The following is a 15978-nucleotide window of genomic DNA, read 5'->3' as shown; positions in this document are numbered from 1 at the left end:
ACTGTGGTGCTCTGCATGCAGAACTGCATTTACAATGAAGATAAAGACAAGCCTTTGCATATTTTACCCAGTTTGATTGTTTGATGTGAAAGACAGTATTTGCTCCCAACAGCTGCTGATGTACGGACATTCATAACAAGGCTATCTGACAGAACAGCATGAAGGCTTGAAAAGATGTACAAGATGGATGCAAAAGAATGTGTAAAGGGAAGGTTTTACTAAAGAAGAGCAGAAACAGGAAGCTGCATTTGGAATCTTAAGGCACTTGTATTCAAGAGGCAAAAGATTTAAGCCTAGAGCATACTTTTTATTGAAATAGGATTTTCACGCTGGAAACTGCTGCATTATTAGCACTGTGGCCATGATCCGAAGAAGTAATTTGTGTATAAGTAAACCAACCAGACAGGTGGACCTCTCTTTAAAGTTTGCCCTATAGCAACTATAACAACTTCTACTCCTGAAGAGGTAAATCAATTTCTAAACCGAACAATAACTTCTTAGTCCCAGATATATTAATATACTGCATTGAACAATTGATCTTCAAAGTGTTTTTTCTCCAGGAAAGATTTGTTATATATGCTCTTCTAAATACTTCAACATTCTGCTTTTGGGAGAACAGCAGCTGTGTAAGTAAGTCTGCTCCTTTCAAGTGTAGTTAAAATAAGTATGACCGCTGAGCTATGAATAGTAAAGGAATTCAAAGGAGAAAGAGCCAAGCTAAATACAGGCTCTCATTATGGGCACCTGTCATTTGGAAACATTAAAAGATAAAATATTGTTGCAATTTATCTAGATGCTTTTTAATTTTATTACATTACCTGGACTAAGACTGTTGATGCAAAAGAATGCCAGATCAGCTCTTGCCATCAGCTGCATGCACTGTTGGAGGACTTAATTGGGGGGATGGGAAGGAGAAAGGAGTGCCTAAACCAGCCCCCAAGACTACATCCCCATATCTATTAGGTGATCAGTATTGTCACTGATTTGGAAGCATGCTTGGAATGAACCACAGTTGCAAACTGATTGTTGCCTTGAAATTCTATTCTGTCTCCAGCTCAGCAGCCTTTTACACTCCCAGCAGGATGATGCATATATAAACACCTTTTTCTTTGTGTATCATTAGCTGGATCAGATTAATTTTAAGTTTAAGATCTGCAAATTGCTCAAAATTTATGAAGGAAATATGCATCTGGAACCATACAAAATGGGGAAAGCAACTGAGTAACTTAAGAATAACAACAACAAGAATCAGTAGAGAATACCTATAGTGCTTCCAAGCAGGGGCTTAATCTGCAAACAGGTTGTTGAGAGATCACAAATGGGTAGTCGGGAGCTAACTTTAAAAAAACTTTTTCGATCTTCTCCAGAAAGGAAAAATCTGGATTAAATCAGGGTGGGCATTTTTGATCCCTCTTTGTTTCTTTGTCATTACATTTTGGGGGGGACCAATATTAAATGATAATCTCAAAACATTTTATGAAATATCTGCAACTGGATTTCCAAGGGTTGATATATTACAGCAGGAATGTCCAACCAGTAGATCACGATCTACCGGTAGATCCCCGGCTGATCATGGTAGATCATGGGATCCTTATCGTGTACAAAAGGTTACGGGGGGGGGGCTAAAAAAAAACCTGTGCTATCCTCTCCCCCAAAAAACTCTGGGCAATCCACCCATCCCAACCACACACACTCCTCCTCCCTCCAATGACAATGGGTAGATCACTGCCAGTTTTTTAATACTGGGAGTAGATCACAGACTCTTGGGAGTTGGATGTGCCTGAATTACAGTATAAGTGTACATGTGACACTTTCTAATCAGATGAGACACAGTTATGAGAGGTCTGTAAAAAGCACCACTATTGCTCATAAGCAGCACTGTGACATTTTATGAGTTCCATATCACTGCATGACATACATAGTTTAAGGCACAGTCCAGCACAGTGACAGTCTTTTGAAAGTATGTGTTTGCTTTCTTCAAGTGCCTGGGCCCATGGGTGCCATTGTATAAATTGCAAAGCAGATGTCATCAATTAATTAAAGCAATATTAAGCTTCCTAAGCAGCTTATATTTATAAGCAATCACAAAAACTGTTCCTGACTGTATATTGTTTCTGCATGTTATACTAAGCAATTTGAAAATATTTTCTTTTAAAGTTCTTAAGGCCAATGAACAATAATGCTCCCCATTCCAAAAGTATCGTCCTTCAAACCTTATGCACAGCAAGATTAGATAGCCAAAACCACCCAGTGAGCAAAATGTTTACAAGGCACTTCTATTTTAAGTTCAGCATGAAGTCGATCACATGAGGTTTCCCTTCAAATTAAAAGACATACATTGTGTCCTTAACCTAATTAAAGTTTCACATTTTATTCACAACTATTGAGAGCCTTGCCTCCTATCATCTGTTACCCCCCAAGGGAAGGCCTTTTTGGCTTGGAGAAACTGGGGGCAGAGTGGAAAGAGAACCTGACACCAAAATCTCAGATACATTGGTAGAATAAAAACCTAAAGGTGAATAACTTAGAAAAAGATGTTTTTCGTTTTGTTTCTCCATCTTCCACTAACTTAAGTAGACATCTGTTCATAGAAATCAAACAAAATTATTTGCACACAAGACTTAAGTATTTCAATCAATGAGTTTAGCACTTTGAACTGAAAGATACTTCACAACAGATTTTTTTAGTAAATCAAGCCTTTTCACAGTTCTGATTCTCGGAACTGAAGCTAGTGTTATCTGCAAAATTCACCTATTAATCTGATTAGCATGGAAAAGGAAGTGACTTTAAATGTATTTCATCAGTCATTTTGGCTTGTAGTTCTTAAATAATGAAAGTAAATCAGCTGACATATTTCACAGCTATACAATCATTATTTTAAAAAAGAAACTTTAAACAGTCCCTCGTTCACATTTAAGAAAGATCAGCTGCTCTCAGTTCCCCAGAGAAATTGACTGATGCAACTTAAATCTTAGAATGTGGTAAGAAGAATTTGCTTAATAGCAACAGTACAAATGAAGCGATTTAGCAACAGAGGTAGCAAAAATTTTAATACGTACAATGTGTTACCTCCCTTATAGTACCATTCCCTTCTGACATGTGCTAGTATGTTCTCCCACTCTGTTTTATCAGGGAAAAAAATTAAAGGAATACTAGTAGGAAGAACTGATGTACCAACATAGGTTTGTTTACAACAAAACTATAGATTAGTGGTGGACTCTCCCCACACACAGGACGTGGGTGGTGCTGTGGGTTAAACCACAGAGCCTAGGGCTTGCCGATCAGAAGGTTGGCGGTTTGAATCCCCGTGACGGGGTGAGCTCCCATTGCTTGGTCCCTGCTCCTGCCAACTTAGCAGTTCAAAAGCACGCCAGTGCAAGTAGATAAATAGGTACCACTCCGGCAGGAAGGTAAATGGCGTTTCCGTGCGCTGCTCTGGTTCACCAGAAGCGGCTTAGTCATGCTGGCCACATGACCCGGAAGCTGTATGCCGGCTCCCTTGGCCGATAAAGCGAGATGAGTGCCGCAACCCCAGAGTCGACCACGACTAGACCTAATGGTCAGGAGTCCCTTTACCTCCCCACACACAAACACACACAATTACTGTTAGCTTTAATGTAATCACATATAACGCTTCATTGTGTGCAGAAATGCACTTAATAACATATTGTTGTGAGTTGGGGGGCAGATTCCCCTAGAAGTCTTGGGTACCAGATTCCTCCCCACTTAATTTCTAGACTTAGTAAATGTAGAAGATTACTAACTACTTGAAGTCTTCACCCAGGTGTGAGACAACTTAGAAGTGAAAAAAATCAGACTGAATCAGTTTCCTGGCCTGGGGATTGCCTGGGGAGAAAAACCATCATGTAGTAGGAGGAAGATAATGGGGAATTGACACAAACAGTTACCCTGTGCCGGGCAGCAGAGGAGTGTGAGCCCCTCCTCCCATGAGGGAATGATGAGCAGAGACAAAGGGCATGTTTAGGATTTCAGTGTTTGATTATGTAACCTGGGAGGGAGAGTTCCATGTGGGCAGTGGGTGGTGGTGTAGGCTGAAGGAAAACTGGCCTTTAAAAAAGAGTTTTGGAAATGTGGGGCTGGCTGGAAGAGGCTGTACACACAGACTGGGGAGCATGGCAGTCTTCTGCTCTGGGCCCAAGCTTGCTAAAGCTATGAGGGCAACAAGAAGATAGATATATTCCATCCTTCAACTCAGGTGTAAGTAAATGTGTAAATGAACCATATTTCTTCACCAGCCTGACCCATCTTTGCCTCTTTGCCTTCCTCCTTCCTTGCTTCAGTTTCTGCCTCTGAGTCTGGACTTTTCTCTGCCACAGACTCTCCCAGGTCTATAAGTACTGTTACCTCTTCACTTTCTGACACCTCCTCTACCCAGTCTTCTACCGCTTCTCCCTATGATCACTCATCATTGTCCCACCACCACTGTCCTGCAGTGGCTTGGGCACATGCAGGCTCCGCGCTGCCCAAATGGTCCGCCTGCTGCATCTCCCCCCCTGCCCCAGCTGTAGGGCGGCTGAGTGGGAGGAGGCAGGCAGACTCTGGAGGCCCCGCGGTGTGCCCCGCCCCTATGAGTAGCTCATGCTGCCCCAGGTGCCCAAGCAGCTTCCTCTGCCAATGCCGAGCTCTGAGCCTTCTTCGCTTGTTGGTTCCCCAGCTGGTTTCTCCCATCATTCCTCTGCATCGAACCAGTCCATGACAAAGTTCTTTTTCACTTAGATTTCTAAACTAGAAAGTTAACTGTATTACTACTTTCAGTGCTTTTTTTTTTTTTTAGAAAAAGAGATGCTGGAACTCATCATGAACGTCTCTCTTGTTCTCTTATAATGGCAATGGCACCCACCTGAGAGGTGCCAGAAGTGAGTTCCAGCTGAAAATAAGCCCTGACTACTTTCATATTCAGTCAAATAAATTACTCTCTTTCTTACATCACATTAGAATCTGTATTTCATCTGGATAACTGGACAACTCACCTTTTCTGTCTTAGAAGAACTGTACGATGAGAAATGCTGATGTACTTCCACTTTTTTAAACCCTTCTCATCTCAAAACCACACATGGTATCAACTCTCAACAGAAATTACTTTTCCAAGTTCAAAATATCTGCAGAACCGGTAACTCTGGTTTCCAGGGAAATGTTCTGTTGTTACTCTTTCAAAATTCTAAAGCATATGGTTAGAGCAAAGCAAATCACCTCTCATAAAATACAGTGAAAACTATACTTTGAGCTATTATTTATAATGAACTCAGGAATGATCTCTGTGTGTGTCAGCACGAAGTCTGCAAAATAGTATTTTGCTTTTCACTGGTAAACTGCCTTTTCATATTACAGTACTCAAGGTGGCTTATAATCCATAGAAATGAAGTAAAAATTGTATTTTATTGAATAGTTTCATAACTTCATTTCTGACACCTCAAAGATGCGTCTGGCTCAGAAGGGTTTTCAGGGCCAAATAGCACCTGATGCAAATTGCATCTTTCCCTCCTCCCATTGCTTTGGGGCAATGATTTTCAAAGGGACCACAACAAGGAGGAAAGCGTTGAGCTTCTCCCTGTAATCCTGAGCCCGACTGCCCCTACCCTGCCCAGCAGCTGCTGTTTGCATTTTTTAAAAGGTTCAAGAAACTTAGAGATGCATTTCCATTGGCATCAATGGGAGCTTCTTTGTCCCTCAGCCTCCATTTGACCACCCAAGATACTACATTGCCCATGAAGAAACCCTGTTTGAAAGTAGTAATATTAGGATAGGTAGAATTGAAATGTTTATTTTCATACACCCAGTGCCAGCCCACCCATGAGGTGGGGTGAAGCAGCTGCCTTGGGCAGCAGAAACCCCCAAGGCAGCACCCTTGTGGGTCCCCAGCTGGGGGTGCCCACAGCTGCTGGCAGCAGCACTGATTTCAGGCAAGATCGCATGAGATCTCACCAGAATCTGCCAGCATCATCACCACTTCATGCCACCACTGCACAACCTAGGTAAGGAATGCTTCAGCAGTGGGGGAGCAGGGCCTCATGTGGCGAAATGGGAACATGCCGTCCCTGCATACATCCATTCCCTTTTGCCTTCTTAACCCTTTTAATAAAATCTCTTAAAATTGGCTGTTGGAGTTTTTTGCAACAATCCCAAAGCGATACTTCCTCACATGCCTAGACTATTAGACTTCATGTTCCATGTGTGTATCAGTGGGATGTCACCATGAAAAGCAAGGTGCCCTGCCTCTGCAGAGACAGACAGGAGTGGGCTGGATGATCCCTCATCCCCATAATTAAAATCAGTCACTCACAGCCTTGAGAATTGTCCTTGCCTCAATAATAGAGGAAGGAGGACTGATGGCAGCAAATGTGTTTTGAGAGATTGGTGCTACTCCTCTTCCCTGGCATCCAAGTTGGTGTTCATCACTACATCTTGTAAGAGGGAATTTCATAGTTTAAATATGTGCCATGTGAAGAAATGCTTGCTTTTGTCTGAATCTTCCAACATTCAAATTTATTGGATGTCCCCTGTTCTAGTATTAGTAGAGGGAGAAAAGTCTATTGATCCACATTCTCCACACCATCAGTAATTTTATAAACCTCTATCATGTTCCATTTTAGTCACCATTTTTCTAAGCTCAAGACCTCCAAATATTGTAACCTTTACTTATGGGGAAGTTGTTCCCATCACATGATCATTTTGGCTGACCTTTTCAAGACTTGCAATATCCTTTTTGAGGTGTGGTGGCTAGACATGTGAAGGCTCAGGAAAAGAAACTGAAAAATTGGGGGAAATTTCCCGGTTTTTCTGTTCTTTTTTTCTGCTCCTTCACATCTCCAGTTGCAACCAGAATTGAATACAGTATTCAAAGTATGGTTGCACCACAGATCTGTATAATGGCATTATAATTCTGGGCAACTTTATTTTCAATCCATTTCTTGATTATCCCTAACATAGAATTTACCGTTTTTATAGCTGCTACACACTGCATTGACATTTTCCTCTGGCTATCCACTACAACTGCAAGATCAAGTGCCAGCAGAAGTAAAAAGAAATAGCAGTAGTGCGGAGGAGCATGTGAGGTTTTGAGTTCCCTGCCTCTATATCCAATACATGCAGTATCACCAGGATAGAGCCATTTCTTTACACGAAGAATAAATTTCACAAGAACTGAAAGTTAAAAGTTACAAGGATAACTATAGCTATTTCTCAAAATCAAGACTTTCATGTTCAGCTGAACCCCAAAATCCAAGTTCTATTCAAATGTATATAAGATAAAAATTTACTGGTGATCAAATATATTTCAGCATTCATTTTCACTGATTGCTGAAAGACCACGTATTAGGGTACAGTACTGTACAGTGGTTCCTCGGGTTACATACGCTTCAGGTTACAGACTCTGTTAACCCAGAAATAGTGCTTCAGGTTAAGCACTTTGCTTCAGGATGAGAACAGAAATCGTGTTCCGGCAGCGCAGCAGCAGCATGAGGCCCCATTAGCTAAAGTGGTGCTTCAAGTTAAGAACAGTTTCAGGTTAAGTAGAGACCTCCGGAACGAATTAAGTACTTAACCTGAGGTACCACTGTATATATTTTCTCTGCTTTTAGCCTAGTAGCTTGATTTTCTAAAACGTTTGGTGCCCCCTAGTGGCATTACGTACATTAGTTTCTAAAGTTCTGTATGAAATACTGATACAATTAGAGCTAAATAAAATAATTTAAAATAAAGAAAGCCTATTCATAATGTACTGAGAGTATACTTTGTTTCTCCTGGAACTTTAAATCATGCTCTTTTTAAGTAGCACTACTTCCTTTGAATTCATCTAGTCCAGGGATGAGGAGCTGTTTTATACTTCTTTGATGCCAAATCCCACAGAGGACACAGCAAGGATGGGGGTGAGCAGCAAGGCTAAGCACCCAAACCACAGATAGCTCAGAGTAAGCAATTCATTGCAACAAGGGTTGGAAGTAGCCTGAGGCCTTTGTATCCAAACTACTTCCTCCAGACTCCACCACCCCGTAGACAACTCCAGAGCCTTAAGGGCCAATCCTCTTGCATGAAGATGGGCACTCTCCCTGTGTATCAGAGCCTTTCTCCTGGTGCACTCCCTAAACTGCTGGACTGGTGATATCTGGTGGGAGACGTCTGGCTTTTCAGGGGAAGGTGGCTGTGCAGGGCTGGGCTCTAGCCCTATAGGTCCCAGTGATCTGGGAGGTTTTTCTGGGGGCTGTTTTCCAACAGCCACAGATGAAATGGTCTCATTATCTTCAGCAGTCAGCTCTGGCTCTGACCTTGATATGGTTCCCCATCTGGTGCCCCTGCAGCCTGCAATTCTATGTCCAGATGACTAATAAGAGTCAGGCAGGAACTCCAGCTCCAGCTCCGCAAAAATGGACACTGGTTAGTAATTAAGGCAGTTGCGCAAGAGACACGGTTTCCCCCAACTGATCTAGTCCAACACACACACATACAACCCATCTATCACAGTAGCCTATCACAGAATATTAACCAACAACAACATATTGCCCTATCACAAAACTGAAATATTTTTGATGAAATATTTGATTCCATTAATTCAGAGGTATAGCAGATTGGTAGTAGCTATCCTGTGACTTGGGAGCCACACACAACTTTTGGGTTGTTCATTTCTCTTCCAGTTCCAAGCAGGTAAATAAAGTGATGTTTTCAAGCCAACAATTTATCCTTGTTTTTCCTACATTCCCAGCAACATGCTAGATGTGAAGTGGAGAAAACATGGGGAAAGGTAACAGTAGTAGCAAAGACTGTAGCACACAAGTGTAGCTAGTGGCTACAAACCAAGCGCCATCCTGTAAGAGAAGGAATGTATCATACTGTCTTGGCTCAGGAGCGTTATTATTACTGTATTTTTGCTGTCAAGGAGGGGAAGAGATGTTTATTGGATTTTCTGCTTCAGATTCCCAAATAACTAGCCTGGCTTGGATGCTCTGTTCCTTGATTTGGTGGGAAGCAGGGGTGGGGTACCATTTGCTACTTTGCTTCAGGCAGTAAAATGTATTTAGCCAGTCCTGCGGAAGAGGATCTTTAACTCTTTGCCCCTGCCATGGTCCTGTATAGCAACAGCAGGAGTTTTCCTCTCATTATAAACAGGTTTCTTTTGGTGGGAGGGGAGCTCCATTTTTTTTAAGGCACAAACAATGAGTTAAAATTCCCCTTCCTTATAGTCCCATGCTGGTTTATCACCAGCTGCTGCCCCCAAGTTATTTATTATCTATGCAAGAACTAAAAATGTGAATAACATAAAGTTTAGTTCCACCTTGAGCAATGAACATACAATCTGAATTTACCCTGAGTCTGGCTACCACAACTAAATGTCTATTTCATCTGCTCACAAAGGCCTTGACACCTTGTTGGGAGCATCCATTAAAAACATTTCTTTTGTGTTCTGTATAAAAGAAATAGGTTTAAATATCTCACTGCTAATTGCAAATTAAATCAATATTTTATGGTATCATCTTGTTAACAGTCCTGCTATTTTGGAAGCTCAGGGTTGAATGGCAGAACACTACCACCCAGACAGAAGAAGAAGAAGAAGAAGAAGAGTTTGGATTTGATATCCCGCCTTTCACTCCCTTTAAGGAGTCTCAAAGCGGCTAACATTCTCCTTTCCCTTCCTCCCCCACAACAAACACTCTGTGAGGTGAGTGGGGCTGAGAGACTGTGACTGGCCCAAGGTCACCCAGCAGCTGCATGTGGAGGAGCGGAGACGCGAACCCGGTTACCCAGATTACGTGACTACCGCTCTTAACCACTACACCACACTGGCGAGTTATCAGCAGACTTGCTGGAACCCATGATTTGCAGAAATGCACAAAACTTTAGGGGAGAGGGAAAACAAACAAACATCCCAGTCTGGAATGAGCATGTTCAATGGAATGGTGGGGGGTGGGGCAGAAAAACAACCGGGAAGGGAAATGGAGTGGAACAGCCTAGAAAAAAGCATGGTTAACTGAACAGAAGTACTCCACAGTGCAACTTTTTGTTGCAGGTCCCACTTGTACCTTTTTTGTTGTTGTTGCACTGACCTTTGCCTTCCCTCACCTTTTGCACCTACCTTTTATCACCTCTTACTCATTACATGGTGTTTTAAAATGAACTCTGCAGAGGATGGACAATGTCCTTTGCTCCGCAAATCACCTAGCAATATGTTAAGTATTTATCAGAACTACATTCCACTGATTTCAATGCCATAGTTCTAAGTATGAAGGCTTAGAGTTGCAGCTTAAAGATTTTTATTTCAAACAGAAGGAATATATTGTGTTGATTTTAACACTTTGAACTTTATGTGTGGTGTGGTGTACTGTACTGGAGACCTTCCATAGAAACACTTTGTATGTATTCCATAATTTTAAAGCTCTCCCTGCACCAAATATCTTGCTGAGACTCACACAACTTTCAGAGCACTGCTGAACACAGAACAAAATTCCCAAAATTAACAAGTGTTCCCCTGTTCAGCCTGCTACTTGCTTATATGTTTCCAGGCAGCCCATGAATTATTTTTCCCCTGGAACAAAAAACTCATGAGAGTGCTCTGACAACAACAGCAAATACCCATGATAAGGTCATATAAAACACATGACCAGTCAAGTTTATATCACTGGTGTTACTGAGGTTTTCCAGTATAATATATATATATATAAATAAAATAGGTTGCTTTTTAACATATCAGTGAAGCCTATTTATATTATGGACAGAGTGCAAACTCAAAGCCCATTTTCAGTATCCTTCCAACCCAACCCTTCCAATCCACAAAGTTATTTCTGCAGCTTTACCCTCTAACATTTTTCTAAGGTGGTCAATATTTACATTGGTGGGGAAAAAATCAGAGTATAACTATGTATCTACACGCAGCCAGGTCTATTGCATACAGAGTTCTATTCTGAAACTGTTATGTTGTACCGTTACACAGTACAGCACAGTATTAATGAGGTAGGGTGGCATACAACGTCCCCTCCATTTCATCCTCACAACAATCTTCTGCGGTGGATTAGGATGAGAGGTGGTAGCTAGCTCATGTAACTCAACATGATTTGTGGCTGATAGGGGATTTGAACCTAGTCTAAACCCATCACTAACCCCTCCACTGAACTGACTCTAAGTGTGTACATCCAGCCTAAATCAGGAGAGTTGCCACCACATTGGCATGCTTGGAACCGTACAAGTGCACAAAATCAGAAAGCACTCTCCCACCACAGAGTCTTAGACTTGATAGTAAAACCAAGCGGTTGCTTCTGCCTTACTGCCAGTAAGCATCCTCAAATACAGACATATTCTCCTGTGCTCCACAACCAATTAAAATTTCTATAATTTCTACTGCTGTTTTTCGTTATGTATACATTCTGTCCCCTTTTTTATCCTGGTTATGCATACATTCTGATCCCCACCTTTTAGTCAAGGACTGAAGTTGGACATACTGCATTGCCATATGGAAACAGTGACCAATGTTATACTTACTACAAAAATGGAAGAGTATATGAGACCAGAGTTTTGAGGATGAACAAAATAAAAATTCCAATATACAATACAAATTAAATGTCTTATACTAATAACAGTGTCAAAATTATTTTTGCATAACAAAAAGAAATTGTAAACAAATACAAAAATCTCTATATAAGAAACTGTGTGGTATAAGATAATCAACAGATAAAGTACAGCGAGACTAACTGGAAGTCATTTTTAATTTCTTGTTTTACAAGTTTTACAATCGTTCACATCATTGGGAGTACAAAGGATGTTAGTTATAAGAATTGTGTTGTTTCATATATTGCTACTGTCTGTTTGTCAATTTATAGTTTGTTTATTTGATTGTATGTTGGTTTGTTTGCTTTCCTGGCATAAATGTATCTATTTTAAAACAATAAAGATATACACATTTCAAAAAAACAAATACAGTCATACCTCGGGTTACAGATGCTTCAGGTTGCGTTTCTTCAGGTTGCAGACTGCCGAAACCCAGAAGTACCTGAACAGGTTACTTCCGGGTTTTGGCGGCCGCACATGCACAGAAGCGCCGAATCGTGTGAAGACGCACCGCTGCGGGTTGCGGACGCTGCGGGTTGCAAACGTGCATCCCGCACAGATCACATTCGCAACCCGAGCGTCCACTGTACAAAAATCTTAACCTGCGGGCTTTATTCAGACAAAGTATCGATAAAATGAAATTAAAGAATGCAATCCAGTAGATTTACTAAAATAGAATGAATCAAGACATCCTTTAGAACACCTGAACACCACAAGCCACTAGGGAACTGAAACTGAACTTTTTCTAGTTCCTTTTTCTTTTATTTTGTAATTAGAGGTAACAGTACAGTCCAGAGTGTACTGTAGTTTGAAAGCAGCTGGCACTTATAAGATGTCCTGACCTCCTGTGGAGGAAGAACAGAGTGATACAAAACCACATAAATACATATAGGTGGCATATCGTATGCCACCAAGGTCAGTGTCATGATGGCATGCTCCCAACTATGCTTCAGATTTAATGGTACAGCACTAAACTAGAGATGCAGAAAGTTCTCATATTCAAACCCCACATCCCTAGTTTAAAAACATTAAAGTTCTGTATGTATTGCTTTTCTCATCATTGTAATGTTGCAGTGTTCAGTAAAAAAGTATCTCTTGATAGCAGCATTCCATGGAACTAATAATGGCGCATGAATCCTAATCCTTGCTGAGTCAGACAAGCCCAATAATCAGCTACTGAAACTGTCAGTTAAAGGCAACAGTGTTATACAATGCAAAACACCAGCAATTCACATTCCCAACCCTTGAAAATTCAAGGACAATGTACTGACATATGGAAATTTTAATGAACCCGAGTATCATATAATACAGTATAATGCAGTATAATACAGACCCCACAATTTTCCTATAAAGCAATTCCCCCCCCCCTTGAAAAAAATGTGCCGTACAATGATAACTAAAGAAAAATAATGAAACATATATAAATAGCCTTCCAACTTAGAAGTGTCCTAACTTCTGTGATGAGAGTAAATAATAGCTTTTGCTATTAAAACTACAGGCAGCGACAATTTTGCATGAGTTTCGTTACTGACACCCCCCACATTTTTTCATTAAATATTTTCACATTCCATTCAATTTACTCATACAATCATAATCATCTACTTCCCTTTCCCCCCCTTTCTATTGCTCTATATATTTACCCATACAACTGCATATTCTGGTTATTCCATATGTTTTATTCTCCTTCCTCTTCATTATATCTTTATATACTTTAAACCGGTGAATTTACTCCAGCCCTGCTGACATTTTAATCTGTTTAACATGATTCTTCAGCTATTCTGCAAACATTTTCTACCCATCCAACCCTCTTCCTGGTCTAAAAAAAACCACACATTGGCAGTCAAACATCAATTTTATGTGCACAAAATGGTTGCTGCCTGTACTTTGGAAGAGACTCAGTAAGTAACAGAAAACAAATCCTACCTGGAAGTGGGAGTTCATGTTTTGCCTGGAGAGTGGGGGAAAGTGCATGAGAAATCCTGGTTATGTCCTATGTTGGCCTATGGGAAGCACATGCTTGCAAGACAACGAAGGAAATTCCTCCTATTCAGTCATTTGTAGGATGCAGAAAGGAGGCTCAGTGTGGCTTTATGCTTGCCCATGTACAAGCCTAGATGTGGAAAAATAAGTTTTTTTTCTATTACGTTGGTTTATGTGATTGGAATTTTCCCCAGATCCCACTCCTAGTCTTGATGGGCTGAATTTCTATCTTCTTTGTCACAATTTCTGATTTTTTTGTATTCAATTTATATCATAACTGGTGATTTAGCTTTAGGCAGGGACTAGACAGAACAAGCAGTCAGGATGCACAACAACCCCCTGAGTACTTGAAGGTTAGGCAGCCTCAGAGCCTTTAGACTACAAAAATGTTCTGCAGCTACCATAGAATCATAGAGTTGGAAGAGACCACAAGGGCCATCGAGTCCAACCCCCTGCCAAGCAGGAAACACCATCAGACCACTCCTGACATATGGTTGTCAAGCCTCTGCTTAAAGACCTCCAAAGAAGGAGTCTCCACCACATTCCTTGGCAGCAAATTCCACTGTCAAACAGCTCTTACTGTCAGGAAGTTCTTCCTAATGTTTAGGTGGAATCTTCTTTCTTGTAGTTTGGATCCATTGCTCCGTGTCTGCTTCTCTGGAGCAGCAGAAAACAACCTTTCTCCCTCCTCTATGTGACATCCTTTTATATATTTGAACATGGCTATCATATCACCCCTTAACCTCCTCTTCTCCAGGCTAAACATGCCCAGCTCCCTTAGCCGTTCCTCATAAGACATCGTTTCCAGGCCTTTGACCATTTTGGTTGCCTTCCTATGGACACGTTCCAGTTTGTCAGTGTCCTTCTTGAACTGTGGTGCCCAGAACTGGACACAGTACTCCAGGTGAGGTCTGACCAGAGCAGAATACAGTGGCACTATTACTTCCCTTGATCTAGATGCTATACTCCTATTGATGCAGCCCAGAATTGCATTGGCTTTTTTAGCTGCCGCGTCACACTGTTGGCTCTATACACATATATTGTAAACAATTAAGAACTGCATACAATGGTACCTCGGGTTAAGTACTTAATTCGTTCCGGAGGTCCATTCTTAACCTGAAACTGTTCTTAACCTGAAGCACCACTTTAGCTAATGGGGACTCCTGCTGCTGCCGCGCCGCTGGAGCACCATTTCTGTTCTCATCCTGAAGCAAAGTTCTTAACCTGAGGTACTATTTCTGGGTTAGCGGAGTCTGTAACCTGAAGCATATGTAACCTGAAGCCTATGTAACCCGAGGTACCACTGTACTCATGTTTGGGCTAAAGGTGGGTCCCAATTCTGGGCAGATCCATTTTGTCCCCATGCTGTTTAGCAGCTATATGAAACCACTAAGAAGTCACCTAGGAAATTTGGAGTAAAGTGTCATCTACACTTGGTTCCACACCTGGCCATCACACCTTGGGTTTCACTTAGTGTCTTGAGCCTAAGGTTGTGTTGGTCTGCTACCTACCTGTAACTTGAACTAAGGTTGTGATCAGTGGTTTAGGGATGGTGGCAAATAGAGTGAAACTTAAATGGGTAAGAGAGGTGTTTATGATTGGGGAATCACCTGATCTAGGAGTAGGTTACAGCCTGCTTGGGTTCATAGATTGAAGGTAGTCTTGGCGCTAATTCTGTCTGTGAATATTCAACTGACAGGGGCATCTGGTGTCTTTTCCCAGTTTAGGTCTGTGATGATAGCTGAAATTTTTCTTGGTTATGCGCATTTTCACTCACATTTTAATAACATCCAATTCAGACTATTTCAATGTGCTCTGTGGGGGACTGCCTTTGAAAAGCATTCACAAGCTAAACTAGTTCTGAATGCAGCACCAAGAATATTAACAGAAGCTTACTACTTCAAGCATACTACGACTGCGTTGTGTCAGTTTCATTGGCTCTTAGTGGGTTTTTCAGCCCAGTTCAAGTGCTGGTTTTGATCTTTACCGCTCTAAAGGGGCTGCAGTCTCCTAATGGGCTGTCTCGTCCCAGATCTATCTTTTCATCTTGAGCATTTTTACCCCATCATCTGAAGTGTAGCCAGTAGCCATGAAAGTCAAGGCATTTTTTGTAACAGAATCCCCCACTACGCACAGTGGTGGCTGGTGCCTTTTGGGTCTAGGAGGATGGAAAGCACAGAGACCAGTGGAAGGTGGGGCCAGATGCTATGAAAGGCATAGCCAACTAATTCTAGTTTTGTCTCTGTCTATCCTTCTCACTAGGGGACGCGGGTGGCGCTGTGGGTTAAACCACTGAGCCTAGGACTTGCCAATCAGAAGGTTGGCGGTTCTAATCCCTGCAATGGGGTGAGCTCTCGTTGCTCGGTCCCTGCTCCTGCCAACCTAGCAGTTCGAAAGCAAGTAGATAAATAGGTACCGCTCCGGCGGGAAGGTAAACGGTGTTTCCGT

At 41.6% G+C, this 15978-nt stretch overlaps 1 protein-coding gene across 4 annotated transcripts in view; it reads right to left on the bottom strand.

Annotated features, from left to right (window-relative positions):
* Positions 1 to 15978, bottom strand: part of ARL15 (ARF like GTPase 15) — a 190010-nt gene that overhangs the window by 173236 nt on the left and 796 nt on the right. For 3 of the 4 annotated variants that reach the window (XM_083403187.1, XM_083403190.1, XM_083403189.1), the window contains exon 2: positions 13474 to 13660. In XM_083403187.1, coding sequence (XP_083259313.1) covers positions 13474 to 13521 — 48 coding nt within the window. In that variant the 5' untranslated portion in view covers positions 13522 to 13660. Of the gene's footprint in view, positions 1 to 13473; positions 13782 to 15978 lie in introns of those variants that run through there. The other variant, XM_083403188.1, reaches the window with a different exon arrangement.

This window comes from Podarcis tiliguerta (assembly GCF_965153285.1).
Source record: "Podarcis tiliguerta genome assembly, chromosome: 11".
Taxonomy (NCBI): domain Eukaryota; kingdom Metazoa; phylum Chordata; class Lepidosauria; order Squamata; family Lacertidae; genus Podarcis; species Podarcis tiliguerta.
Note: the sequence above shows the minus strand (reverse complement) of the source record. Positions and strands in the feature narration are given on the sequence as shown.